This window comes from Podarcis cretensis (assembly GCF_951804945.1).
Source record: "Podarcis cretensis genome assembly, chromosome: 12".
NCBI classification, from domain to species: Eukaryota; Metazoa; Chordata; class Lepidosauria; order Squamata; family Lacertidae; genus Podarcis; species Podarcis cretensis.
In genome coordinates, this window is record NC_137181.1 from 36,310,248 (window position 1) to 36,337,505 (window position 27,258).

General features: G+C 41.1%; 2 protein-coding genes across 5 annotated transcripts in view; both read right to left on the minus strand.

Annotated features, from left to right (window-relative positions):
* GSDME (gasdermin E) overlaps positions 1 to 12,342 on the minus strand; it is a 28,236-nt gene extending 15,894 nt beyond the window's left edge. The window contains exons 1-4 of one of the 2 annotated variants that reach the window (XM_079948039.1): positions 12,215 to 12,337; positions 10,343 to 10,380; positions 2,680 to 2,918; positions 1,673 to 1,865 (exon numbers count right to left, since the gene is read on the minus strand). In XM_079948039.1, coding sequence (XP_079804165.1) covers positions 1,673 to 1,865; positions 2,680 to 2,890 — 404 coding nt within the window. In that variant the 5' untranslated portion in view covers positions 2,891 to 2,918; positions 10,343 to 10,380; positions 12,215 to 12,337. Of the gene's footprint in view, positions 1 to 1,672; positions 1,866 to 2,679; positions 2,919 to 10,342; positions 10,381 to 12,214 lie in introns of both variants that reach the window. The other variant, XM_079948038.1, reaches the window with a different exon arrangement.
* Positions 12,343 to 13,111: 769 nt separating this feature from the next.
* On the minus strand, positions 13,112 to 27,208 carry LOC307199915 (uncharacterized protein). 3 transcript variants are annotated; one of them, XM_079948100.1, is made up of 14 exons: positions 27,102 to 27,208; positions 25,794 to 25,829; positions 23,844 to 23,892; positions 23,682 to 23,748; positions 21,056 to 21,106; positions 19,844 to 19,871; positions 19,548 to 19,578; positions 19,037 to 19,094; positions 18,178 to 18,208; positions 16,933 to 16,969; positions 16,557 to 16,592; positions 14,558 to 14,593; positions 13,901 to 13,928; positions 13,112 to 13,257 (listed from the first exon to the last, which is right to left on the minus strand). In XM_079948100.1, the coding sequence occupies exons 1-14, from the start codon at positions 27,184 to 27,186 to the stop codon at positions 13,243 to 13,245; spliced, it is 588 nt and encodes a 195-aa protein (XP_079804226.1). In that variant the 5' UTR covers positions 27,187 to 27,208; the 3' UTR covers positions 13,112 to 13,242. The 3 variants fall into 3 exon arrangements, with proteins under 3 accessions (XP_079804226.1, XP_079804227.1, XP_079804228.1); XM_079948101.1 differs by having other exon boundaries at positions 27,138 to 27,201; XM_079948102.1 differs by having other exon boundaries at positions 26,946 to 27,131.
* Positions 27,209 to 27,258: the final 50 nt, after the last annotated feature.

Consider the following 27,258-nt stretch of genomic DNA (forward strand, 5'->3'; position numbering starts at 1 on the left):
CACACAAGCTTCGCGCGGCTCTTGCGGGCTTCTCCCCAGGAGGGAGAAGGGACTGACGCAGCCAGTCCTTAAAGGGTGCGTGGCTCCTATGGGCTTTTGCGGGAGGTGGGGGAATTGCCATAGCCGCGCGCAGCCTCCCCAGGCTGGAGAGGCTGCACAAGGCTAAAGAGGAAGCCAAGGCAGTGAGCCGCATGGATTGCGTTCGCTGCCTTGTCTTCTTTAGCCGGGTTTAGCTCCCGGCTGGAGAGGTTGCATGGCTACGGCAGAAGCCAAGACACCCAGCGGGATGGATCCCACTCGCTGTCTTGGCTTCTTTGCTCTTTGGGGCTGGGGGGGGGGAACCCAGGCTTCCCCTGAAGCCCCGAGAAGCTCTGGAAGAAGCAGACAGGCTGCGCGCACCCTGTCCGTCGCTCTTTGGGGCTGGGGGGGAAGTGATTTCCCCCCCCCTCTAAAAACTAGGTGTGTCTTGTGGTCCGGTGCGTCCTATAGAGTGAAAAATACAGTAGTTATGAAATTGCAAAGGGGTTTGAACTCTGGATCTTGTTTCTTGTCTCTCCTCAGCGTGCTGGAGCAATAAAACACCACCTCATTCCCTCTACCCAAAACACCGTCTGCAATTATATAAAGCCAAGTTTTATCCCCTTGAAAGGGAGCTAACTAGACCAGCACACACTAATCTAATCCTCTGTCACATTCCACCAAGCAGAGCCCCATGTTAGTTCGTCTATTAATCCAATTCAAAATACAGCTTTCCAGTGGATTAATTTCAGGCATGCTTACAAAGCACGATCCGTACTATAAAGCTTCAGTTTGGCCCAACAGCTTTCCAGGTTGTGGCAGTACCTTGTTCTGTATCTTCCTTAATTAAAAACCATTTAAAAGCCGCACCCAGTTGGGTGGTTACTTAGCTCACTGCAATTATGGAAAGATCAGTAAAGGCACCAACGACCATGCTACCTTAATTATGATGGCATAAGGTTTTGGGGTTTTTAAGGTTTTATGTGCTAGAAGACCCTTTGTTGCCTTTGCCATAATAGACTAACTCAGCTAATAAAATTATTATTTTTTGTATCCCACCCATCTGACTGGGTTGCCTCAGCCACTCTGCACAGCTTCCAACATAATATACAGCAGAGCTTTCCAAACTTTCCATGTTGGTGTCACACTTTTTAGATATGCATCATTTCGCGACATAGTCAGTTTTACTAGCAAATTGGAGGTTAAACTAACCCCTTCCCAGCCCCGGGAGGAGTGCGGAGAGCATTTGTGCAATGCACCTACACATTGCAGCCAACACTCTAATGTCACAACAAGAATTTTGGAAATCTCTGATGTACAGAAACCCAGCAACAACACAACAGAACATCACACATTAAAAGTGTCCTGAAATAATAATAATTACCTCTTAGAAGTTATGGACATTTAAAAAAAAATAGCTTACCTTGAGAGCTTCCATCAGAGCAAAACGGCAAAACATACTGCAAAGTCAGTTAATTCTGATTTTAAGTATGCAGATTGTTTCATAACAAATACATACTTATATTTAAAAAAAATCACAATTTTGGAAAGTATGGTGGAAATATTGCACCTTCAACTACATTGCCTTAATATTAAGTGCATTTTAAAAAAAAAAAACTTCACAAGGATACCAGCTTTGAAGCTGAATACCTACTTTCCCTTGACATCCTTCATAAGCTTCTGTAAGTCAGCTTCTTGCTTTTTCAGATTTCCAAATGACGACTGGCTTTCCACAACACCTCTTCCTCCAGCTCCTACATTAATCGTCCCAAATGAAGTTTCAATGTTTCCTTTGACATAGTCTTCAAACTTCCCCTCGTACTTCACAAAATCAGACTCCACAACCACTTGGAAAACAAGCAAAAACATAGAAGTAGCTTAGCCATCAAAACATTAGATTGGAAACACAAGCAGAAATCACAGAATGCTTTAATTCTACGATTCTATGTTCTGCTAAAGTTGCTTCATCCTGACTGCACCTGATGATGAAATGGACTATAGCTCACAGAAACTTGCACCACAATAAATCTTATATGTCTGTGAGGCGTCACAAGACTCTGGTATCCCCAGTGTTATTTAATATATGGAAACATTGGGAGTGAAGTACCATCAGTATTATACTTAGTATTATTTGTGAGTGTGTGTCAACAGGACTTTTCAACTGGATGAATATTATGTGATTGGCCATTTCCTTGTAATTTTTTTGCTTTCCCATTTTTCTTGTGTTTCCTGTGGGTTTTATATTTGCTGTACATGTTTTCTATAAAGTTAGTGGTATATACATATTTTTATCAATAAACAAATACATATAAAAATGCAGTGGGTTTTTCTTCTGAAACAGACTTACTCCTCTGAAAGTTACCAACTTGAGGATGTGTATCTGAAATACAGAAAAGCCTGATAGCCACTTAAGAACATCAGTGCAATAAAATTCCACTTGTGTTTGCATTGGAAAAAATTATTAGTATCTTATATATACTTTAAAAGGACATGTTAAAATGCATTAACATGGCAACATCTGCCTTTACGAAACTGAATATTTAAAAGTTTTCAAAAATTAAAGCAGGCAAATCTTCTGCAGTCTGATTTGAAATACTTTTTTATTAACGGCTTGGACTTTATACTTCCTTATCTCCTGTGGCAACGTGTAACTAATTTTACCTGGTTTTATGGGTTCATCTTTAGCAAGCACATCATTCAATGTGACTGATAAGAGATGATACTTGGGTTTCTGCCAGCACCAGGTTTTCTTCTTCTTTGTCACTATGTTCAGGAACTGTAATTTGTCCAAGTTATTGAGCTGAGATACGGGGATCAAGTCTCCTCCACAGTCAATTTCTCTCACAAAATTCTTCGTTGCTTTTGCAAACATCCTGGTTTGTTTTCACTTTCTTAAATACCTGAAAGGGCAAAATCAAGACATGAATCGAGATGGCTGCAGGCATGGATAGGTGATTTCCTGGGGTAATTTTAATTGAAACAGTGCAGGTATACTGAAATATATGAGAAAGGAAAAAAGTTGCTTCCCTAGGTGATGTTTTTTACTTCCATTGCCAGTATCAAAGTTTACACTACAGGTCTTACCTTGGGCCCTATTGGGAGCAAGCGTGGGATACAAATTTAACCAATAAATAAATAATGTTGCGAACTGTACTGATGTTGTATTTTGCAAGGCTTTATATTGTTAATTTCTGGTTTAAAATATTTATGTATGTTCCACACTGGGACCTTTGAATAAACAGCAGACTATAAATGGTCACAATAAACAAACAACAATATGTGCACATTCCAAAATACATGTTCTTGATGACTGGGAAAGGAGCCTCTGCTTAAACCTATTTTAAAGAGAAAGTGTCCATTTCATACATAAGCACGCTTTATATCTGATAGGGTGTGTATGCTTGGGTGCCACTACCAAGTACAAACTTCCATGCAAGTTTCAGTCCTTAAATGCAGCAAAAAGAATGATTGCTCCAAGGACAGGGTGTATATCAAGCAAGCCGTGACTCCTAATCTCAGGGCTGTGGGTTCGAGCCCCATGTTGGGCAAAAGATTCCCGCATTGCAGGGGTTGGACTAGATGATCCTTGTGGTCTTTTCCAACTCTACAGTTCTATGAGGGAAAGATTTTAGAACATTCAGTGGAAAGAACAGAGCCCCAAACCACCAACATCTGAAAAGCATTTGCGAATACAGTTCTGTAAAGTAGTTTGAAATTTGATTTATCCAATATGTAAACAACTTATATTAATGTAACTGCCAGTTATAATTTATGTGCACAACTTTGAGTTTAATTGATGAATGTGCCGTTTTTATACAACCACAATTTGACTGGAACATGTGACTAAATACTGAACCAAGCAAGCCACAAGGCAGCATGTATTAGAACAGGCAACATATCATCCTTAAAACTGGAACTAATTAGTTTTAACTAGTGTGGCAAACAACTCACTTTGCTGAAGACACGACATGTGTCTTTGTAACACAAAAAGTGTCAGATGCAAGTGCCAGACCTCCTTAACAGACTAGTGGTCTAGATTCGATTCTGAGCAAAAATATTAAGAGATAGTTTCAGCTAAAAAGAGTTCTTCAGAGTGCCAGAAGTGAAGTAGAAATGTCATCCAATTATCCCTTGTTATTTCTTATACTAGAAAGATATAAGGGCTGACTCGGATATAAAGTGCTTGGGAGTTCACCTGTAGATACAGTGGTACCTCGGGTTAAGAACTTAATTCGTTCTGGAGGACGGTTCTTAACCTGAAACTGTTCTTAACCTGAAGCACCACTTTTGCTAATGGGGCCTCCCGCTGCTGCTGCACAGCCGGCACACAATTTCTGTTCTCATCCTGAAGCAAAGTTCTTAACCCGAGGTACTATTTCTGGGTTAGCGGAGTCTGTAACCTGAAGTGCATGTAACCTGAAGCATATGTAACCCGAGGTACCACTGTACTTATAAGAAGGATAAAGGAGGAGATTACAACAAAGGTACAGTTTACCTGTACAGATTACAGTGGTATCTCAGATTATAAACACTTTGGGTTACAGACTCAGCTAACCCAAAAGTAGTACCTGGGTTAAGAACTTTACCTCAGGATGAGAACAGAAATCAAGCGCTGGCGGCGTGGCAGCAGCGGGAGGCTTCATTGGCTAAAGTGGTACCTCAGGTTAAGAACAGTTTCAGGTTAAGAACGGACATCCAGAACGAATTAAGTTCTTAACTCAAGACACTCCCACAGCCAGAGTTCAGGTAAAAATATTTTTTGTTCCAGCACTGGTAAGCTAGAATTCCTAAAGAGGAACATAAAATGAAAGCTTCTCTCTCAAACTCTGGCCATGATTTTTCTTTATATTCCTTTGAGGTTACATCAAAGTGATTTTAAAAAAAGTCAAAGTATTTCCTGCCCCATCCCTTTTAAGGGTTTCTTCTTCTTTTAAGAAAAGTTTGGTAATCCTCAGAACAACTTGCTATTTACAACCAGTGTTTTCTAAAACTAGAAATTAAAGATTCCCCACACCAAAATTCATGCATGTAGCAATGGGCAAGCTATTAATTTTTATCTCTATTTTGGTAGGCAAGTAACTGTTGTGAAATGAACTGAATAGCTGCAGCACATTGACAACAAATGGATGGGGGGAGGGAAAGGTTCCTTTCTGACAGGGTTCTTCTGAAAGAGATGAGATTTATTAAAAAGAATGCTATTTGCCAAACATTAATAGCATGATAGTTATTTAACTGTCATAAATCAAAACACCCAACTTCTCTGAATTTCAATGAAGTGTGAAGCAAATGTTCTTCTCTGAACTGTAGCATGTAAGATCTGCTGCCTAAAGGCAAGTTTTGAAATTTAATCATTTTTAAAACATTCTTTAAATCGTTTAAAAAATATATAATGTGAGTAAACACCATCACCTTCATTCAGAACAGATTCAGACCAGCAGATGGACAGTTTTTCTAGAACAGGGCCTGCATTAGACTGTGATAAAGTGGGGCAGGGCATTCGGCATCTCAGCTAAAGCCTGTCTTGTGGAATGGAGAATGCTTTTTCCTCTAGATGGTTGGCACTCCCTGCTCTAATCATCTGTTTTGGGCAGAAGACCAATTCCAAATACACCTCCGCCCAAATGTCTGATCAGCGCTGCCAAAGCTAGCAGTGCCAACCATCTGTTTTGTGGAGGAACCCTTGTGTGCAGGAATGAAAATCCAAGCTGCTGCACTAGAATATTTCTGCATGGGAATTATAGTGAAAGTCTGCCCCACCCTCACCCATCATTTGGGCTTTCCAATTTGCTAAAGGAAGGCTAGAAATTCCTTACGACGACAACAACAACAACTACCAGTACCATTATTTTAATCTATATGCACTTGCTCAGGATGGCAAACACATAAATGATATCAGCAAGAGGCCCTCAGCTGTAGCTCACAATGGTCAGTTGGGTATGTTAATGGGGGAGCAGTGTTAGAAACGCTAGAAATGTAAGCCAGGCACCAAATGGCTCCTTAAACCAGGGTTAAAAAGGGAACCCTGACCATTAGGTCCAGTCATGGCCGACTCTGGGGTTGCGGCGATCATCTTGCTTTATTGGCCGAGGGAGCTGGCATACAGCTTCCGGGTCATGTGGCCAGCATGGCAAAGCAGAGCAGCATACAGAAATGCCGTTTACCTTCCCGCCGGAGCGGTACCTATTTATCTACTTGTACTTTGGTGTGCTATCGAACTGCTAGGTTGGCAGGAGCAGGGACTGAACAATGGGAGCTCACCCCATCATGGGGATTCGAACCGCCGACCTTCTGATCGGCAAGTCCTAGGCTCTGTGGTATAACCCACAGCACCACCCACGTCCCTAAAACCAGGGTTACAAGTGGCTAAAAAGGAATGTCTAGTTGCTGTTTGGTGGCCAGACAGCTCGAAGGTTCTATTTTTCAATATGATCTTTTGGTTCCTAAAATTCGTTCTGATCGTGCAGACAAAATATCACAGATAGAATTATACAGGATGTGTTGTTAGTGCGTGAAAACAGACACGATCCAAGGATCCCCAGGCACACATCTCCAGATGGTGGAGATGTCAGGCATCATCGTGGCGCCCGAGCATCTTAACTTGGCTGCAAGTGGCCGATAGCCAGTTGCAAAATGCACCTGGCAAATTTCGACAATCTTTCCTGTATCCAGGTCCCAAGCCATATAGGACTTTATACACAAAAACCTAAACTTTGTCTACTTGCTAACTAGCAGAGGAATTATTTCAGCAATGGGGTACTAAGGCAGTGACTAGTGAGCAGCTGAACTTCCACATTTTGCAGTAGCTGCCATTTCCGAACCAACATCAGGAGGAGCCCCACACAGAGCACATTGCAGTAATCCTGGAGTTTAGCAGCACATAGGCAACAGTGGACAGGTGAATGCAGTCCAGAAATGGCGGCAGCTGTCTCACCAGTTGTAGCTCGTAAAAGGCACTATTTTTACTATGGAGGTTCCCTAGGTCTCCAGAAGCAAAGATGGACACAGGAGCACCCCAGACTACAAACCTGCTCTTGCAGGGTGAGTACGACCCCATCCAAAGTAGGCAACTGACCAGTTATCTGGACTTGAGGATCACCAACACACAGTGCCTCCGTCTTGCCAGGATTCAGAGTCAAGTTTGTTGGCCCTCATCCAGTCCACCACCACACCCAACAGCTACATATCAACACTGGGTACAAGATGGTACCTTGCTGCACTCCACAGCACTACTGCTGAAAGACAATCACCCAATAATTTGACCCTGGAAATAAGATTGTGGCTGCTGTAAAGCAGTGCCTCCAAAAACCATTTCACTAAGCCAATTCCAACTTTCATTTAAAAACATGTCTGTCCGTCCCCAAAAATTAACTAATTTAAATTAAATTCTATCTTTAAAAAAATCACAAGACACATAATCTTACTGCAAGGAAGACCATATTTGTCCATCCGCCCTAGTATTGTCAACTCTGATTCACTAGGCCAGGCATAGGCAAACTCGGCCCTCCAGATGTTTTGGGACTACAACTCCCACCATCCCTGACCACTGGTCCTGTTAGCTAGGGATGGTGGGAGTTGTAGTCCCAAAACATCTGGAGGGCCAACTTTGCCTGTGCCTTGCACTAGACCAAGGTCTCAGGCAGAGCGTACTTCACTTCACCAGCTGCCAGGTGGCTTTAAATGGAGAGGCCAGGGATTGAATTCAAACCCTTTGCACTCAACTATAGAGTTGTAGTCCCTTCCAAGAGCACACACCAACTAAACTCAAATATTTTTTATTTCAGTGGGAGAATTATATGGGTACCAAATTCCCCATTATAATGGAAAATGGTTAGTCATCAGTTGGTTGTGCCCACATTTTTGAGTTAAAATTGTATCTTTTAAATGCAAACAAAGTAAGCTGTGGGCAGATCCACACCATACATTAAAGTGTATTCAATGCAAATTTAAAGTACATTGCTTTTCCCGTAATCCTGGAAACTGTAGTTACTCCCTTTCCAGCATCCATAACAAACTACAGTTCCCAGGATGCCTTGCATTCTCCTTATTTTAAAATGCGGTGGAGGGCCCTGGATATGTTCTTCCAAATCAAACATAGGAACAATTCACATAACTATTTTGAAGTTGCAACACCCTTGTGTGATGGCCTCATACTTTTTATTTTCACACAAGGAGCCATTTGTGCAAAATTCCCTACAGCTGAAAAGCCGCAGTAGTCCTGAATGAAATAACTGTTTTTTAATTGACGTAATACACTCGTGCTCTTAGGAACAGTTTATTTTTCACACAAACTGCTCCTTATTTTCAGAGGTGAAAATGAAGTGGTCAAGACATCACATGAACTTTACTGCACCTCAAAAATGAATGTATGAATTGGTTCCAAATTTTACAGACATTTCAAATGATTTGCACAGTGAGAGAAGGCTGTAACAGATGAAGACTTCTCTCATTCTGAATGGTAGAACTGTAAAGTTGGAAGGGGCCCATCTAGCTCAACCCCCTGCAATGTCACAACTAAAGAATCTCTGATAGATGGTCATCCAAACACTTTTTAAATTTTTTTTAAATAATATTTATTAAATTTTTAACAGAAAAGAGTTACATAGTAATAACACACAAACAGAAAAGAAATTTTTTTACAAAAATACAAAAACCAAAAATTTAACATAAAAATAAAAAATAAAAACTAAAGGTCCCTCTTTTATAATATCTTACATTCATTTACTTATTTTCGTGACTTCCTCACACCTCCCTTTTTTGTATTCCATTAAAAAATTTATTCAGCAAATTCATAACCTCATATTTTACCCTTGGTTATTTATCTTCACATATTCTAACTTCAAATTTTCATCTAATATCCATCCCTTCTTGCATATCATCCAAACACTTTTTAAAAACCTCAAATGAAGGAGAGTCCACCACCTTACCTGGGAATAAGCCCCACTGGACTAAGTGGAGCTTATTTTTTAGTAATCATATGTAGGATCTTGTGGCGCAGGGGAGGAGAGGATAGTAAAATACTTATACAAGTCCCAGTAATGCCAGCCAAACTGCTATACTTAAAAATGTGGTAACAAGTGATTGAAGCCTACCAATACTTAATGCAGTTGCATTTACAAGGAAACCTGAAGTGGAAATGCATTGATGGCAGAAGACAAAAGAGCAGAGTATATTGTTGGGCAATTGTAATGAAAACTGCACCCACAAGGATAAAGTGCGAGACTGGTTACACTACGCTCAGATTAAAGAAGTTTTTAAAAATGACAAAAAGTTAGGGTTCCAGGTGGAGAAATCGAAATTGGAAACAGAACTGTTAGAACCTAAGACTAAGGTACTTTCAAGAATGTATAACTTGCTGTTAAAATGGAACACACAAGATGAAATGGTTAAATCGGCTATGATAAAGTGGGCACAGGATATTGGGTACAACATTATGTTTGAGGACTGGGAAAGGTTGTGGACCACTGGGTTGAACTTCACTGCATGTAATGCTTTGAAGGAAAATGTAATGAAAATGATATATAGATGGTACATGACCCCAGTCAAGCTTGCAAAGATATACCATGTGTCTGATAATAAATGTTGGAAGTGTAAAGAAGCTGAAGGAACATTTTTTCACCTCTGGTGGACTTGCCCTAGAGTGAAGGTTTTCTGGGAAATGATTTATAATGAACTGAAAAAGGTATTTAAGTATACTTTCCCCAAGAAACCAGAGGCCTTCCTCCTGGGTATTGTCGGCCAGAGGGTGATAAAGAAGGACAGAACTTTCTTCCTGTATGCAACAACGGCAGCAAGGATACTCATCGCTAAGCACTGGAAAACCCAAGATCTACCCACACTGGAAGAATGGCAGGTGCAACTGATAGACTATATGGAATTGGCTGAGATGACCGGCAGAATCCGAGACCTGGGAGAGGAGAGGGTTGAAGAAGACTGGAAGAAATTTAGGATTTATTTACAAAAACATTGTAATTTATTTGGATATTAAGAAGGATGCCAGATCATAAACAATTGAGCACCATTAAATTAGACGTAATCTGGATGATAAATGAGATTGAGGAAAATATAATTTTTTTGGAGAATTATTAGACTAAATTAAATGAATGAGACTTAAGAATGTAAACAAGTTGATAAATTGCTGGAAAAAGTTTTACAATGATGCAAGTGGGAGCGGGGGACGTGAGGGAGTCCAAAGAAGCTCTGAAAATATGTTATGACACATGTTTTATTGTTTATTATTTTTGTACTTTTGTATTTAAAAAATCTCAATAAATATTTTAAAAAAAGAAAAGAAAACTGCACCCACAACTTCAGTCATGAAACTCACCTGGTAACTTTGGGGCCGTCACTATCTCTCAGACCTCACTGTGTCGTTGTGAAGAACAAACGTGGAGTGAATGAAATGCAAAGAGAGAAATTAACTTGGCCAAGAAAGGCAACAGATAAGTATTTAAATAAACAAAACTGTATATACCGCCTTGAGCTTCTTGAAGAAAGGCAGGATACAGATAAATGTAAATCGTTTACATCACTGCTATACAGTTATGTATGGGGAAGAGGCCAACACTGTTGTGTGGCTACAAACCATGCCTGAAAAATCAGCATGGCTGTGTATAAATAAGACCCATGAAAACATATCACTGGTATACAATATGTGGGTGGAAGAGGGAATGGTGCATGTGTGTGTGAAGGCTGGTGGTTTTTTTTACAGCAATTCTATTTTAAGAGTGTGTATAAAAGAAAAGGGTGAAGCAACTCAATATGGAATGTAGTATATAGTGTCCATAGGGCACAAAAATCTAAGTTTTTAAACTAGCTAAAACACTTTTATATGATTTTAGGTGTGCCATGACATTATAGAATTACGTATAGTCGAGAGAATATGAATAAAGAGGATCCTCCTCTTCCTCTTTCAATACTAGAGTGTTGTGGGGCAAGTAGCAGACAGGATGAAATTACATCACAGAAGTTCCAGGAAGGACAAAGGGAAGTAGCTCTTTGGAGTATTCATAACTAATATTGGGAATTGGCCATTGCATGATGTGGCAATGGCTGCTGGCCTTGGATGACTTTAAAAGGAAATGGAAAGCCCAAAAGCAAGTTTATCAATGGCTACTGCAACATGATCTGGAGACACACGAGGCCACCAGCTGGGTGAAGCTAAACCAGTCTGTGTACAGTACCGTAGCTACTGGGGGTGGACTAGCTGGGTTTTTTGTCTCCATAGGGGTGCCATTGAGGCTTCCATCCTGTGTGTTTGTGTGTATACACAAATGAATGGGGGGGGGGGGGGAGAGAGGTGTCAAGCTGAACCCAGGTGAAATAAAGTCTAGTTTTGGCCCTGCTGTGTAGGTTAATGGATGGGAACCACACAAACACTACCTCAGGGGATAATAATGCTGATGATTTTATTATTTGTACCCTGCCCACCGGGACTGGGTTGCCCCAGCCACTCTGGGGGGCTCCATGGCAGAAGATAGGCAAGAAAATAAGAGGAGGAAAACAAACAATGTATTAGCCAATATTACTCAATATACACCGCCAGTTGTTGGGCAGCAAAGAAGGAGGGAACATAAGAAGAGCCTGCTGGATCAGTCCAGCATCCCGTCCCCACGGCGGCCAACCAGATGCTGGAGGGAACAGTGCAAGCAGGATTTGAGCACAAACGAGAGCCCTCGCGCCTCCTGTGGTTTCCAGCCACTGGTCTTCAGAGGCACGGCTGCCTCTGGCCGTGGAGGCAGAGTCTAGCCATAGTGGCCAGTAGTGGCCATCTATAGCCGTCTCCTCCACTGCTGGCTTTATACCTGCTTGTGGACTTCCCTTGCCTGGCCACTTGTGGGGGGGAATTGGAGGTTGCAGCGTGAAGCCCCTTGACCTGGGAGGAAGGCTTCCCTCTGAGGAGGGCTGCAGTCTCAGCAGCCTTGCCCTTCAAACGGTGGGGCTCTTTTGCGTTCTTATTGCGCGAGCCCTGAGGAAAAGCAGGTGTTTTTTTTCGGTGCGGGAGAGACGGACCCACGTCCAGAATTTGTCGCCGTTTTCCTTTTTTAAGGCAAGGCTTTCGAAAGGGAGGGCTGTGGGGCGTTACACGAGGGGAGCACAGGCGAGAAAGCAAGGCAGAAGTCCGCGAGCGACGGAAGAGGCGAAGTGGGGGGGGGGGAGCTGTGGAGACTTGTGGCGCGGAGGAGGGCCCTTTACTCACGGCTGCTCCGCGTTCGCCCGCGCGCCGCCGCTCGCGAACCCGACGTCTGCGCGACCCTCTTCGGCGCAGCTGGACTGCAACTCATTGTTTGCGCCTGCCTCTCACTCCAGGCCGCGACGCCCAGTCCGGCGGGGCCACGCCCTTTTCTTTCCCCCCCCCGCCCCGCCCCGCCCCGCCCAGTATGCCGCTGGCTAGGAAAAGGGAAGAGCGCGTGGAAGGACAAAGGGCGGGCCTAGAGATAGGGAAAGCGTGGATTTGCACCGATTTCTTGGGGTTAACTAAGGCTACTTCCTGCGATGGTAAATTAAATTAAATGGGGGGCGGGGGGCGGAGGGAGACAGGTTGGCATTTGATGGCAACAAGATGCGCTGTAAAAGATGCGCACGTTTGAGGCGCGCCCATTCTACAATAAACACCCATTAGGAAGCACCCTAAAAATAGTTGACAGTCTGGCCAGCATGGAATGGGAAGGGGCTTCTCATATGCGAGGGAGGGTAAAATACTCAAATGATGTTAAAAGCAATCCTAACACTCCTGTTTGACTTTGAATAGAGCCAATGGTTCCCTGAATCCACTATTAACCTATTGCAATTAGTAATTGTTAGTAATCAAAGTGCCTACTCTGCATGTATTTCAACAGGCACAGACTGTACGTTTTGCATTTCAGTCTTTAGGAGTGGCTTTCAGTAGAATATGCAGCTGCTGCCCCTATCCACATGTGGTAGAGATCATGCATAGCCCCTATGGACCCAATGCCTATGTGATGCTTTACTGTATTGATAAACAATCTCTAAACTGCACCGGAAGAAATGCAATTTTGCCCAAGTGAAGACAGATACCTTTGATGCTTTCCACACCAACAATTTATTAATAGTAACTATACTAACTCAAACTATAGCAGGATTAAAATATCTTTATTTGGCATATAGCTATAAATATTTTAATATGGTTCACCAAAATTTAAAATGTCAAACATGAAAGCTCTCCAGCACTCAAATAGGTTATTGTTACACCACACTGGACTTCTGCTATTCAAACTCATCCTGCAAAGAGAATATTAGATGAATAGGTTTTTTAAAAATATATTCTAAGCATTTCTACAAAAAGAGTCCACTTCAACCAATAAACCTTCAACCTAGATTAAGCAGCTGTTGTGATTCCCACCCCCCACCCCACCCTCCAAAATATACTGGGTTTTATCAACTTAAGTCATATGACATGTTGAAATTATTGGATTTAAGTTAGCCATATGCACTGATTTCAGAAGGTTTACTCTGAGTATGAGTTAGTTGGATACAATTCACTATTTGTATTTACTGACTAATTTTAATAGTTGGATAAATAGGCATAGTTGGATAAATAAACTATAGTGAATAAAATGTGAAATACTCAATCCTGTGTTTGCTTCATATTGTTAATAAAGGTGACGACTCTTCTACAGGCAGTGACAAACACAACAGAAACACTGCAAGTACAAGATTCCAGCTTGCCGCTACCACAGGAAGTTGCAAAAACAGCTAAATTTTCAAGCTGACTGGTATGGCTGTAAAAAGTGGGCAGATCAGATTTTAGATTAAATAAATTGTTCAGCAGAGAATCAGCATGACTTTCTATGTCCAACGTGTTGGATTTAAGGTATAAGAATTGCACAGCAGCTGCCCACCTAGCTCCAGACACTTTGCTTACCTGTGATAATGAGTCTTCAACAACATAGCTAAATTGGGGAAAATAATAACAGATCAGATTCATAATCTGTGATGTGGTCCACCACTTTATGACTGCAATCCTATATATACATACTCGCTGGAGAGTCAATCTTGAATTCCAGATTGTGGACTGCATTGTATGGAACATGCAACTGTGAACTACAGTCTGCCAATCCCTTTAAGGCTGTAGGAGTCTTCAGGACAATGAGGTAAAAGGTGTAAAGTGGGAGTGAAAGTGGGAGGTGTCCTGTTCTCCTATTCAGGTCAGAGCACACTTGTGGCCATGTAAGGATTGGTGCAAAATCCTTAAGGCTTCAACATTTAGCTGGTTTTGGATGCCCCACAGCACAATAGCTACACTGTATCATCACATTATTGTCACTAAAGTTGCCTGTCCATAGCGACCATTCTCTGACCTGAATATGAAAGTCTCAGCAATTTTGCCAAGCTAAGTCAGTGGGTAGCAACTTGTCCTTAAAATCCACCAAGGATAATCTTTGTCACCCTCACGGAAAATCCAAAGAGTTACTATTCGCAAAGTACTTGAATTATTTAGTGAACCCCTTGCTTCATTAATTTTAAGTACACAGAGAATCAAATTAATGTTTTAAAGAATTATTTTTTCACTGTATGATACCTAGAGCCATCTTCTCCAGTCTGAGTTTCAACAGTTCTGTGGGATGGAATAAAAACAAAATTAACCTTCAAGTGAGTGAGTTGTATCATGACTACAGCAGGAGGAAAGATTTAATCTTTCTTCCTCATATACCACAGTTCCCAAATGAACAAGGGGTCAATCCTGCAGTTGTAGTAAAATCCCATACATATCAAACCAGAATAAGTCCTGTTGAGGCATACTATCAGGTAAATTGGTATAGGATTGCAGCCTATACCAATTTCATATCAGGCACGATTCTAAGCATTTCATTGTGGAAGTTTGTTACATATTCTTTACATCAAAAGAGTGCAGTTCATTGTCTTGGTTATTACTTACCAAGCCCTAAATAGCACGGGGTCAAGCTGCTTGACTGTCTCCTCTTATGTGAACTTTAAGATCTATCATTTAAGATCAGCTGTTTTACCCATGTCTGGGTAAAACATGTCTCCCTGGTGCCCTTGGCAAGGAGCTGTATCAGTGCTCCCCTGCTCTGTCCCTTGTGCCCTTGCCTGAGGAGCCTGTGCGCCTTATCCGGCCACCCAGAGCAGCAAAGGAGTGGTCCTGGAAGTGTACAGACAGGCTAGCAGGCTGACTTCACTCTATGCCTGGGCCCTTGGCAGGAGCCAATCTAACCACCCCTGCCTCTTGCATGTGTTCTAAGACAAAACTGATGACCATATGCAAGTGGCCTTTCTCTGTAGTGGTACCTCATATGTGGAAATCCCTGCTCAATAAGTTAGGTTGTAGTCATATATTTATATTCCACCAGCATTGAAAAGACTCTTTTTTAAAGCAATATGTTGTTGTCGGTTCTATGTTTGTTAGTTTGTTTGTTTGCTGTTCCTTATGACATTTTTTTTTTTTTTAGGGACGCGGGTGGCGCTGTGGGTAAAACCTCAGTGCCTAGGACTTGCCAATCATATGGTCGGCGGTTCGAATCCCCGCGGCGGGCTGAGCTCCCGTCGTTCGGTCCCAGCTCCTGCCCACCTAGCAGTTCGAAAGCACCCTTAAGTGCAAGTAGATAAATAGGTACCGCTTTATAGCGGGAAGGTAAACGGCGTTTCCGTGTGCTGCGCTGGTGCTGGCTCGCCAGAGCAGCCATGTCACGCTGGCCACGTGACCCGGAAGTGTCTCCGGACAACGCTGGCCCCCGGCCTCTTAAGTGAGATGGGCGCACAACCCCAGAGTCGGACACGACTGGCCCGTACGGGCAGGGGTACCTTTACCTTTGTGACATTTTTTTGCTGATTTTTAATTTGATGAATTGTATCTTAACGGTTGAATCACTCTTGCTTTTGTACTTCTTAGCTGCTTTGACTGACTGCTTTTTGAAGGCAAAAAAGCAGGTGATACAATTCTGAAAATAATAAAAAATACTTGGCCTTTAGTGCCTCTATATTTACACTCTGAATAATTGTAGAGTAGCTGTTGGCAACCCCTCGTGTTTAGGTACTTCGAGGAACTGGCATTGGCAACAGAGGCCTCTTAAGAAACTTATTTTGATGTTATTGTTCATTAAACAAGAACTAATCAAATGAGAGAAGTAATTGTTATAGCAATTGGCTACATAAAATGCCTCAAGAAGCTGGTAAGCACTGATGTCAGTCAGCCAAAAACAAATAAATGTAGTGATTCTGTATCCCACATAGTCATAAATGTCCATCTACTTCATAGGAGAATGAAACTGCATGTACCCTGCCATTACCTGGAATGGTGTTTAAATAGAAGCTGTATTATTTTCAGGTTCCTTAACCATTCCCTTTTAGTTAATAAATATTCCAGTAGAATATGCTAGTGCATTTGTACATACACACTCTGCACTATGCGAAAGTGGCAAATGCGTAGCATGCTTCTAAACAGGGATCATCTTATTCTTCTTAGTCAAACTAGCATTAATTCCTTGGGGAAACTCCACCAGGGATATGCCTCTCACATTCAAGCAATTTCAAAACGAACTAAATTATGCAGTTGCCCTTACCTCTTCTCCAGCACAAAAGCACCCTCTGTCTGAGTGCTGTGGATATTCAAATGAAAATCTTATCATTTAAAAAGTCACAGATATTGATTTACATGTAAAAAATAGAAGATAGGTTATTCAGGTACATAGCTCAAAGGGAAAAGGCAACTTCTAATTAAAACTGTGTTTCAATTAGGCACATATGAAAAATATGTCCACAGACAAGTGAGAACTCACTGAATTTTTTTTATAGTCTTATGCTAAACAGTGTGGCTGCAGAATTTTAGCTAAAATAACTGAATTTTAAAGAAAATATATTACCCAACTTCATACACAATCAATCACTTAGAACAACTTTCTATAAGTAGATAATGGGGTGAAAAAGTCAAGCCCTCACCTGGCATGTTTTCTAGGTTCATTTAGAATTCTTTTATCTGTAAAATTGAATATTATGTTATACACATGCACATCTGGGAATCTTTCAATAACTCTTTGCTTGGTCTAACAGTCTAAAACTTGCTGTATCAGCCAGCAAGTGCATAAGATGGAGGATACATCTAGCATCTAACATTAGAAAAGATGGAAAGAATTCCAGGAATCTTAACCAGTGCCAAAGACTTTATTTTATTTTATTTTATTTTATTTATTAAATTTGTTAGTCACTTTATCTTGCCCTAGACAAGATATATAATGGTGGCACCAAGCAAGCCTCCTTGAGGAAAGCATTCCACAGACAGGAAGCCACTGCAGAAAAGGATCATTCTTGTGTTGCCACCTTCTGGACCTCTTGTGGAGGGACACACAAGGAACATCCTCAGAAGATGATCACAGGGTCCAGGTTAGCTCATATGAGGAGAGGCAGTCCTTGAGGTATTGCGGTCCTGAGCCATTTAAGGCCCTATAAGTCAAAACCAACACTCTGAATTGGGCCAAGAAAGTAACTGATGCCCAGTTCAGTCAGGCTAGGATTGGTGTTATATGTTCAAACTGTGTTGCACTGGCTACTGAATTCTGCACCAGCTGAAGTTTCTAAACTGTCTTCAGAAGCTGCCCCACATATAACACATTGCAATGATCTAACCTAGAGGTTACCAGAGCATAAAATTTAGGCTACCCCTGTCCCGATAGGGGCGTAGCTGGGGTACCAGCTGAAGCTGATGGAAGGCACTGCTCGCCACTGAGGCCACCTGGGTCTCAAGTGACAGCAATGGATCTAGCCGTACTTCTAACCTGCATATCTGCTCCTTCAGAGGGACTGTTTAGGGACATTTTTAATGTGTGATATATTATTCTGTTTTTAATATGTTGGGAGCCATCCAGAGTGGCTGGGGGGCCCCAGCCGGATGGGTGGGGGTATTAATAATAATAATAATAATAATAATAATAATAATTACTACTACTACTACTACTACTGTAACTCACTGTAGTTCAGAATCAAGGTTTAGCCTTCATATCATATGAAGGTTTAGTTTGAATTTCCCCTCTTATTGCTGATTACAATGGGTCAAAATATTTAGTACAGTAATGTGAAATTTTGGCACCTTACACAGTAGGATTACTAGGAAGGGCATAGAGACTAACATAAAAGTAAGCAGATGTATAATAAACATCAGTGTCCTTTACAGCCACTAAAACAACATACCTTGGCTGTTGAGAAGCTCAGACTCTTCATACTAAAAAGAAAGACACAATCTAACTGATGTTTCAGCAAACCAAGCAAAACGTCTTTTTAATGAAAAGTGTAATGGAAAGTGATATATGACGTCACTCCCCCAATCTTTCCAATCCTAGTTTTATTTGTTTATTAGATTGTGGAAGGGTTTTGTTTTGTTTTTTGCAGGACATCCTTCAGTAAGAAATCATACACATACAAAACTATTAGGATGGAATACAATAACAAAACATAAAAATATCACTATCCATGTATGAACACACATACACAATGCAGAAAAATATCAGCATAAAAATTCAGCAGAGAGCATATAATAAGCCCAGAACGAATGTTGCATTTGGAGAATTAAACTTCAAAACATTTTCTAATAACTGTATCTGTAAAGAGCAACAAATGTATATAATTCATGGCCAGGGCTTCTGCCGTTCTCTAGATTCAACAAGCTAAAAGTAGTCATGATTAAGTACTATGGAAAGTCCATAGTTATTATTACTTGCTCCCTTGCTTTTAATGGGTTACTTTAGCTAGATTGGGCCAGTCTATTGGCTGTATCCAATGCTACAGCTCCAGTGGGGCAAGGAATTTTCATGCAAACAAGGGGACCTTCTTTCCCTTTCCTGCCCTCTGTGCACTCTCAAAATTAGGTCGGGAGACCTTCTGGAGCAGATTTGGGGAGAGGGGCAAGGAGAGAAGAGCAAACAGAAGTCCTATCGCATCAATGGAACTCTGATAGCACAGCAATGGATACAACCCAATGACTTGATATTTATGTACCAGATACCACTTTTTCAGAAGCGTATATACCACCCCTGAAATAATTTATACTCACCCAGAAGTTTGTGACATTCAAGTAATTTGATATCTCACCCGAAAGCCTCTCAATCTCACTTTGAAAGTAAATCAGAATACAAGCACAAATTCATATTCATATGTTTACATTTAAAAGCTACTCTTTATCATGTGACGGATGCTAACCAAAATGGTTAGCAAATATAAAATGTGCATTCACAAGCTGCTAGCCTAATGGTGGAGGCTGACAGACCACAAGCCCGTGTATGTGTGATCTTTCTGTTCTGAAATGCACAGAAGTTCTATGATGTTGTTCATTGTCAGTGTTATCCCACACAGTTCCATACATTTCCCTGTCACTTATCACAAAAAATCCAGAGTATTTTTTTGTTTTTTTGGGGGGAGGTGGTTGTTGTGCAAGAATGCTAAATTTACTTCAACTGTGCAACCTAAATTTCCAGGTGTACTGAATCATATCCACAAAATAGTGAAAGTTTAGATACGACCATGGTCTGTTGTTTAAAATGTTGTGTTAACATATCATGTCTTACTTTTCATATTCTTCTTTCTTTAGGGCCCAATCTAAGAAGAAAGAAAAATATAATTCTGCTCCTTGCAAGTGGAATTTCAGTTGCTATTTTAAGATAAAAGTACCCCTCCCAACATGGTATTGCAATAATCACTACAAATGTTACCTGTTCTCTTACCCACAAACCACCTACTCTTTGAAACCTACTTACTTGTTTGAATATATCTTCATCCTTATCGCCTTATTGCCTATCACAAAATAAAATATGCTGCTTCCCTAAGAATGCTCCTCAGTGGGTTTACTTTTGTAAATACATACCTTTTGTTTTATAACGCAGCCGGGAGTTCTAATGTGGAAAAGAATTAGAACAGTATTAGATCAAAATATTTACATACTATTTTATCTATTTTAAATATTTTAAGCCACTTTAAGAGGAAAAACTCACCAAGGCCACATACAACTAAAATACAATACAGTAAAACAAAATAATTAACCACTAAAAATCAACAAGCATCCCATCCCACAAAGTACAGTAAATAACTACAACAAAAGCCATCCACAGATCAGTTAAAACAGTTAAAAAAGCATCAGCCTTGTGGCTCCTCAATGGCCAAGGAGTGGAATAGTAGCTCCCCAACACCACCTTCTATGGCTGCTTATCCAGGAAGGACTGGAAGAATAACATGCATCCTAAATTCAATCCATATAAACAACTTAGAAGGATGACATCTTCAATGACTTGAAGTGTTACTGAGAGGTCCAAAAGAACTAACAGGGTAGCACTTTCTGCATCTATTTCCCAGCAGAAGCCATCCACCAGCATGACCAAATCTGCTTCCATCTCCAAAGCAGACTGGAATAATCCAAAAGTACCTGAAGTCGAGAAGCCACATGCTCCAACATCTTGCCCAAAACCAGCAGATTTGAGGTGTAGGATATATTTCCTCTTAGATCAAGAGTTCCAAAACTGTGGTCCATGGACCATCAGTAGTCCACGAGCTTCATTCAGGTGGTGTGTGGCATGTTAATTGATTTGTAGTTGAAAACAGTACATGGCACATTGATTGCATAACATACTCATTTTGATTTTTAATTGATTTTTTAATTTTTCTTATTTTTTGTTGTATTACAATTTGGATTTTATGGAATTCAAATTGTAATACACTAAAATACAATATGTAAGAAATAAAAGCAATTAAAATGCAATTAAAAATCAGACAGCACTTGGCAAAATGGCTACAACAGGCAGAAAAGTCATTAAGTGGTCCACCAAGTACCTCAGCTATTTTCAAGAGGTCTGTTGCGTGGGGGATTGGGAACTACTGCCTTAGATCCTATGAACTGGCATAAATTACCTCTGTAGCTAATATTTAATTCAGAACTCAAGCAAGGGATTATTTCTGGCCACCAAACCCATGCCGTCAAATGGAGTAAAGTTCTGATTGAAACAACCTCCCCCAACCCTGGCACTGAAGCATAGGAACAGGCTTTAAGCCAGCCATAAATGTATATAAAATGTCAGATAGGTACCGCATTTTTTAGTTTCCTATTTTCTGTTCTCAGAGCATCAATCTCCTGGACCTAAACAAACAAACAAAGACACAACCAAACAAAACATTATTGTTGCAGTCCAAGTAACATATCTCAAAGCTCAGGTTTGCTTTTCTCAGATAATTGTTGTATTTCCAAAGGCCTTAATGGTTGCTCTTTGCTTTATATGTGGAATTTGGCAGTTCCAAACTTGCTTCTGACATATCACAATTCTGAGAAACATCCACTGCTTAGGCTTTGAACTGATATATAGGTACATGTGGCCAAGCATGTAGATGATTATTATTATCTTCTCTCTTTTTTTGCAGGCACTTAAATATTTTTATTTTTTAAACTAAATTCTGAAAAAGTTGTGGAATAATTTAGGTTGCAACACTAACCCCCCTTACTCCATTTAATTAGCTCCATTTAATTCAACAGGACTTGCTTGTGAATAGACATGGTTAGGATTGCTTTAAGTAGCAATGTTGCTTAATTTGTTTAGTATTGGCCACAGCCTTCCAAAACAGACACGATCCACTTCCCCAAAAGTCCAAATTTTATGGCAGCTTTATTATTATTATTATTATTATTATTATTTATTTGTACCCCGCCCATCTGGCTGGGTTTCCCTGAAAGATACACTAAAATGTCACATATTAAAAACTTCCCTGAACAGGGCTGCCTTCAGATGTCTTCTGAATGTCAGGTAGATGTTTATCACTTTGACATCTGATGGGAGGGCGTTCCACAGGGCGGGCGCCACTACAGAGAAGGCCCTCTGCCTGGTTCCCTGTAACTTGGCCTCTCGCAGTGAGGGAACCGCCAGAAGGCCCTCGGAGCTGGACCTCAGTGTCCGGGCAGAACGATGGGGGAGGAGACGCTCCTTCAGATATACTGGACCGAGGCCGTTTAGGGCTTTAAAGGTCAGCACCAACACTTTGAATTGTGCTCGGAAACGTACTGGGAGCCAATGTAGGTCTTTCAAGACCGGTGTTATATGGTCTCGGCGGCCACTCCCAGTCACCAGTCTAGCTGCCGCATTCTGGATTAGTTGTAGTTTCCGGGTCACCTTCAAAGGTAGCCCCACGTAGAGCGCATTGCAGTAGTCCAAGCGGGAGATAACTAGAGCATTTACCACTCTGGCGAGACAGTCTGCAGGCAGATAGGGTCTCAGCCTACGTACCAGATGGAGCTGGTAAACAGCTGCCCTGGATACAGATTTGACCTGTGCCTCCATGGACAGCTGTGAGTCCAAAATTACTCCCAGGCTGCGCACCTGGTCCTTCAGGGGCACAGTTACCCCATTCAGGACCAGGGAATCCTCCACACCTGCCCGCCTCCTGTCCCTCAAAAACAGTACTTCTGTCTTGTCAGGATTCAACCTCAATCTGTTAGCCGCCATCCATCCTCCAACCGCTTCCAGACACTCACACAGGACCTTCACCACCTTCACTGGTTCTGATTTAAAAGAGAGGTAGAGCTGGGTATCATCCGCATACTGATCTCTCCCAGTGGCTGCATGTAAATGCTGAAAAGCATGGGGAGAGGACAGAACCCTGAGGCACCCCACAAGTGAGAGCCCAGGGGTCTGAACACTCATCCCCCACCACCACTTTCTGAACATGGCCCAGGAGGAAGGAGCGGAACCACTGTAAGACAGTGCCCCCAGCTCCCAGCCCCTCAAGACAGTCCAGAATTGATGTTATGGTCGATGGTATCAAACGCCGCTGAGAGATCCAGCAGAACTAGGAAACAGCTCTCACCTTTGTCCCTAGCCCGCCGGAGATCATCAACCAGTGCGACCAAGGCAGTTTCAGTCCCATGATGAGGCTGGAAGGGATCCAAATGTTCCGCTTCTTCCAGGCGTGCCTGGAGTTGTTCAGCAACCACTCGCTCAATCACCTTGCCCAAGAATGGAAGATTTGAGACTGGGCAATAATTGGCCATTGTGGCCGCATCTAAAGATGGTTTTTTAAGAAGCGGTTTAATAACCGCCTCTTTCAGCGGGTCTGGGAAGGCTCCCTCACGGAGGGAAGCATTCACCACCCCACGAAGCCCATCGCCCAGTCCTTCCCGGCTAGCTTTTATAAGCCAGGATGGGCAAGGATCCAGGAGACAGGTGGTTGGCTTCACTCGTCCAAGCAGCCTGTCCACTTTACCTCAAGGAAGCCATAGGCAGCTCCAAGGGCTCAGTTTGAGCCAGGACTCATGAGCACACAGTCCTTGACTATGTGGTGCAATAATAGTATCTCAGAGTATACGCCAAACGTATTACGCTAATAATGGAGTAACTGTACGTACAGTAAAAGCCAGTGGGTGAAGTCTTGGCAGAATCTACATTTTGAAAAGAGATGCAAGTGGGCTTTACCAACTATTTCAAAGAAGACACTCTCTAGGTTGTATCCAGTGTTACTTTTACTCAGAGTAGACCCACTGAAATTAACAGACATTATTAACTTAGGCATCTACTCTGAGCAGATACAACCCTCTCTCACACAACACAAAGACATAGGGAAAATTAAAGAGCACCCATAAAATTAATCATTGCTCCATAAGACATTACTTATCTGCATATACACAGTTTTCATTTTCATGGGCAAGATTTGTTTCATAAATTACTTACAGATTGGCTGCTGTCCAAAAAGGTGCAGATTTCATGTACAAGCCTCTTTCTCTGGTCCTTGTTTTTTCTTAAATAAAAAAAATCAATTTTTATAATGAATTTTAATTTACATACAATTTAATTTTTAAAAGTCACATCAATCTTTCAAATGGGAGTACTTACAAAATCTGCAGATAGGTTTCATTTTTCACTAGCATCTGCTCACTATTTTCTATGGTTAAACATGCAGAGATGGTAGGTTATACTATCACAAACAGGTAATTAGAGACAAATATATTTGTGTCTGTACTACTTGCTTACATAAGTTAGTTCATCACTGCATCTGAATATAATACTGAATATATTAACCCCCACTCAGATCTGTGAGATAGAGTGGAGTTTACAAGATAAAAACATTTAAGAATATCAGTGAGGGCAAAGTGCTAATAAATAATTATATTTGTGGGAATGGTGGCAAAATGTCATGGAAGGAGGCTAGGATGTTAAGAAACAGTTGCAGAATGTTGATGATTAGCATGATGAGAAATTACCAGCATGAATCAGACCATTTTGTGCCAAATACAATTGAAATTCAGAAGCTCTGCTTGCAGAAAATTGCAAAGGGACGTGCTCAGTTTGATACACAATACTTACTGTGGGGGGAAGAATGTTGTCTATTTGATTAATTCTGTTCTACATTGTATTTCACTTTATCGTATCTGCTAGTTTTGATACTAGTTGCTTTGACATTTTCAAATAATAACACACACACACCTTAGCGATTTTATGGAACCAGGTCATATGGATTATTTTGCAAGTTCCTTTGGAACATGATCGTTCAATGTTACATTTATTTCTGTGAAAAATTTATAGACCACCATTAAGAAGAGATTCTAGGGCAGTTTACATACAGAGCACCCTTTCCTTAAATTATCATATCTGGAAGAACCAACACTTGGACTACATTTCGACTCACTATTAGGATCAATAGATTTTAAAATAGGAAGACAGATTGCAGGATGGACCTTTATAGCTGAGCTGCCATTATCCCTCATCTCCAAAGACTGTACAGTGCGGTCCATCATTTGCAGAAGTAGCATGTGATACTGCCTTAGATTGTTCTACTTCAAAATGCAGGAAGATGACAAAAATCTGATAATTTCCCTGCATAAAGCATACATGGAATGTTTTATGGCTAGGCTAAAACTTTGGACCCTAATGCACTAGTTTTTCACATGCAGTGAGGTGCTAACATGGGGTATCATTCAAATGGTTCCACTCAGAATAGACTTTCAGAATGTGCTCTTTCTCTACATCTTGTGAAATTGGGTCATAGAGGTAAAAAGTGTCTGATATTAATATGAAACCCCAATTGTGAATGACTTTGAGACACCTAGTTAATCACCATTAGCAGACTTGTTACTGTGCTGCTGTTGCTGCTGTTGTGTTAATAGATCACTGCCATGGGCCAGTATGTTCTAAAGGCAATATTTTCAGATAGACTTATAATTCCTTATCACTCAGTCAAATTTATTTGCTAAAAACTATTGATCATCACAAAAATACAGTGTTGAGGTACATTTTAGCATAACCAGTCCCTAGCACACTGGAACCCATGCTGTAAAATGAAATTTTGTTTAACCTGTTGGGCTCTTAAAGGAAATGTAGAAACCTTATATGTAGTATATCCATCAGCAAGTGCAATTTTTCTTCCTACCATTCAAAACGGAAATTCTGAAGATTCACATTGAGAAATCTATCCCTAGGACAATTATGCATGGAGTAATAAATACATACTTAACAGTATTTTCCACCTCTCCCTGGCCACAAATACCGTACATAAAGAGGACAGCTCGGGGTGCCCTGCACACAGTGAGTGCGTCTTCCAAATAAGATCTCTTTTACAGAAATCCTTCACAATACCTGGCAACAGGCTTAAGGGTTACCCAAGGGGAGCTTTAAAAGATGCCTATAAATGAGAAGATATCATACATACAAATAAAATAGCTCTTAAAATTATTGCCAGAGCTGTTAATCAGCTAGCAAAACACTCACCACAGTCAAATTCTATATTGATAAACACTCTTTGCAGATATTATCTGATACTAAAAGCATTAAATAAGTCTGTCTTACCTTGTTTCTCAAGTAGTGGCATTTTAAAAGAAAAACCTGGAACCAGGAATAAACATGAAGCCATCAGGTCAAACTTGATAAGACACAACCTACAGCTAAAGACTATTATTGTTCACACATCTTGCAATCCTTAAAATGCTTGCAAGATGTGTGGGAGCATCAATACCCTAATTTATATATAGTCAAGACAAATTATTAATTGCACTTGGGGGGTGGGGGTGGAATAGCAACTTTATAACTAATCTGAACAATTGGCAGTGAGCAACAAAGAAGAAACAGAATGTTTCAGATGTACAGAATCCAGATTGGATACCAGATAACATTGTCTCTGTATATGGTGATACAATTACAAAAAGGTCACAGCCCCATGCACTCTGCAAATTAATCTGGAATAAATCCCTCTCCCCTCATTTACAATCACTAATTTTGGTTGTGAACTGCCCTGAGATCTACTGATGAAGGGAGGTATACAAATTTAATAAACAAATAAACCCCTATTTCACCATAAATAAGCATGCATCAAAAGTCAGGGGGAGGAGAGAACTTTGCCTTAAATTTAGTATAATGTTTTGTCACTAATAACAATAATTACATTATATATACACTCCACCCACCAGGCTGAGTTGCCCCAACCACTCTTCATGCCGGCTGCCTTGGAGGCCTGTTGGCAGGTGGAAAGTTGGGGCTGAAACCTTTTAAATCCATAAAGGTGGGGGTGAATTGAATGAGGTATGATATGCCCTTCTCCCCAGCTCCAGAAAAGTGAGGGCAGAATCATTTCATGTACCTCAGGGTGTTTTCTTCTTTTGGGTGCGGGTGTACGTAAAAATGCAGCCGCATTTAGCCTTAAGGATTTCACCCCGCCTTTTAAAAAATATACATATATATTTATTAAGTTTTCCATTTTAACAATCCAACAAAATCCACATTAAAACATTCCAAATTATAATACAATTAAAAAGCCAAATTTTATGCCAAATTCTATATCTTTGGGTGACTTCCCATGCTCTGAAGTTCGGGTGGCGATGATCTCGTATTGCACTGCATTCCTTAATGGATTTTACCCCCTTTTTTGCCTAAACAAGCCCATATAGAGAAAGATAATAAGGGGAAATCCATGCGTTATAATAACAAGAATAAATTTCCTCTCACCCTCCATATCCCCCCTACCACCCTCTATTTCGAAAGCTCTCGCTGCCTTTCTGAAAGTGTCTTGTAAAATAAAATAAGGGGACCATAAAAATAAATAAGGGGACCATGAGGTGGAAGAGCGTGGATAAGCTGCTGCTATTATTCCCTTCCACCCACCCGGACAGCGTCTCGCTCTCTCTTTGCCCCGCCCACCAGCCCCTCCACGGCGCCTTCCCGCGCCTCTCAAGCCAGAGGTGCGCATGCGCGCGGGGCGGAGCAGGCCCAGGCGAGCGTTAAAAGCCCGTTAGTAGCCGGGCGGGGGAGGGACGTCTTG

What these genes read in the sequence shown, in the direction of transcription:
- LOC307199915 (XM_079948100.1), bottom strand. Translation starts at nt 27,186, where the DNA reads ATGCGCACCTCTGGCTTGAGAGGCGCGGGAAGGCGCCGTGGAGGGGCT. An exon ending in ATAGGAAACTAAAAAATGCG is followed by an intron (nt 19,872 to 21,055) that starts GTACCTATCTGA and finishes TTTCCACATTAG; the next exon opens with AACTCCCGGCTGCGTTATAA. An exon ending in GCTTTTGTGCTGGAGAAGAG is followed by an intron (nt 14,594 to 16,556) that starts GTAAGGGCAACT and finishes TCCATCCCACAG; the next exon opens with AACTGTTGAAACTCAGACTG.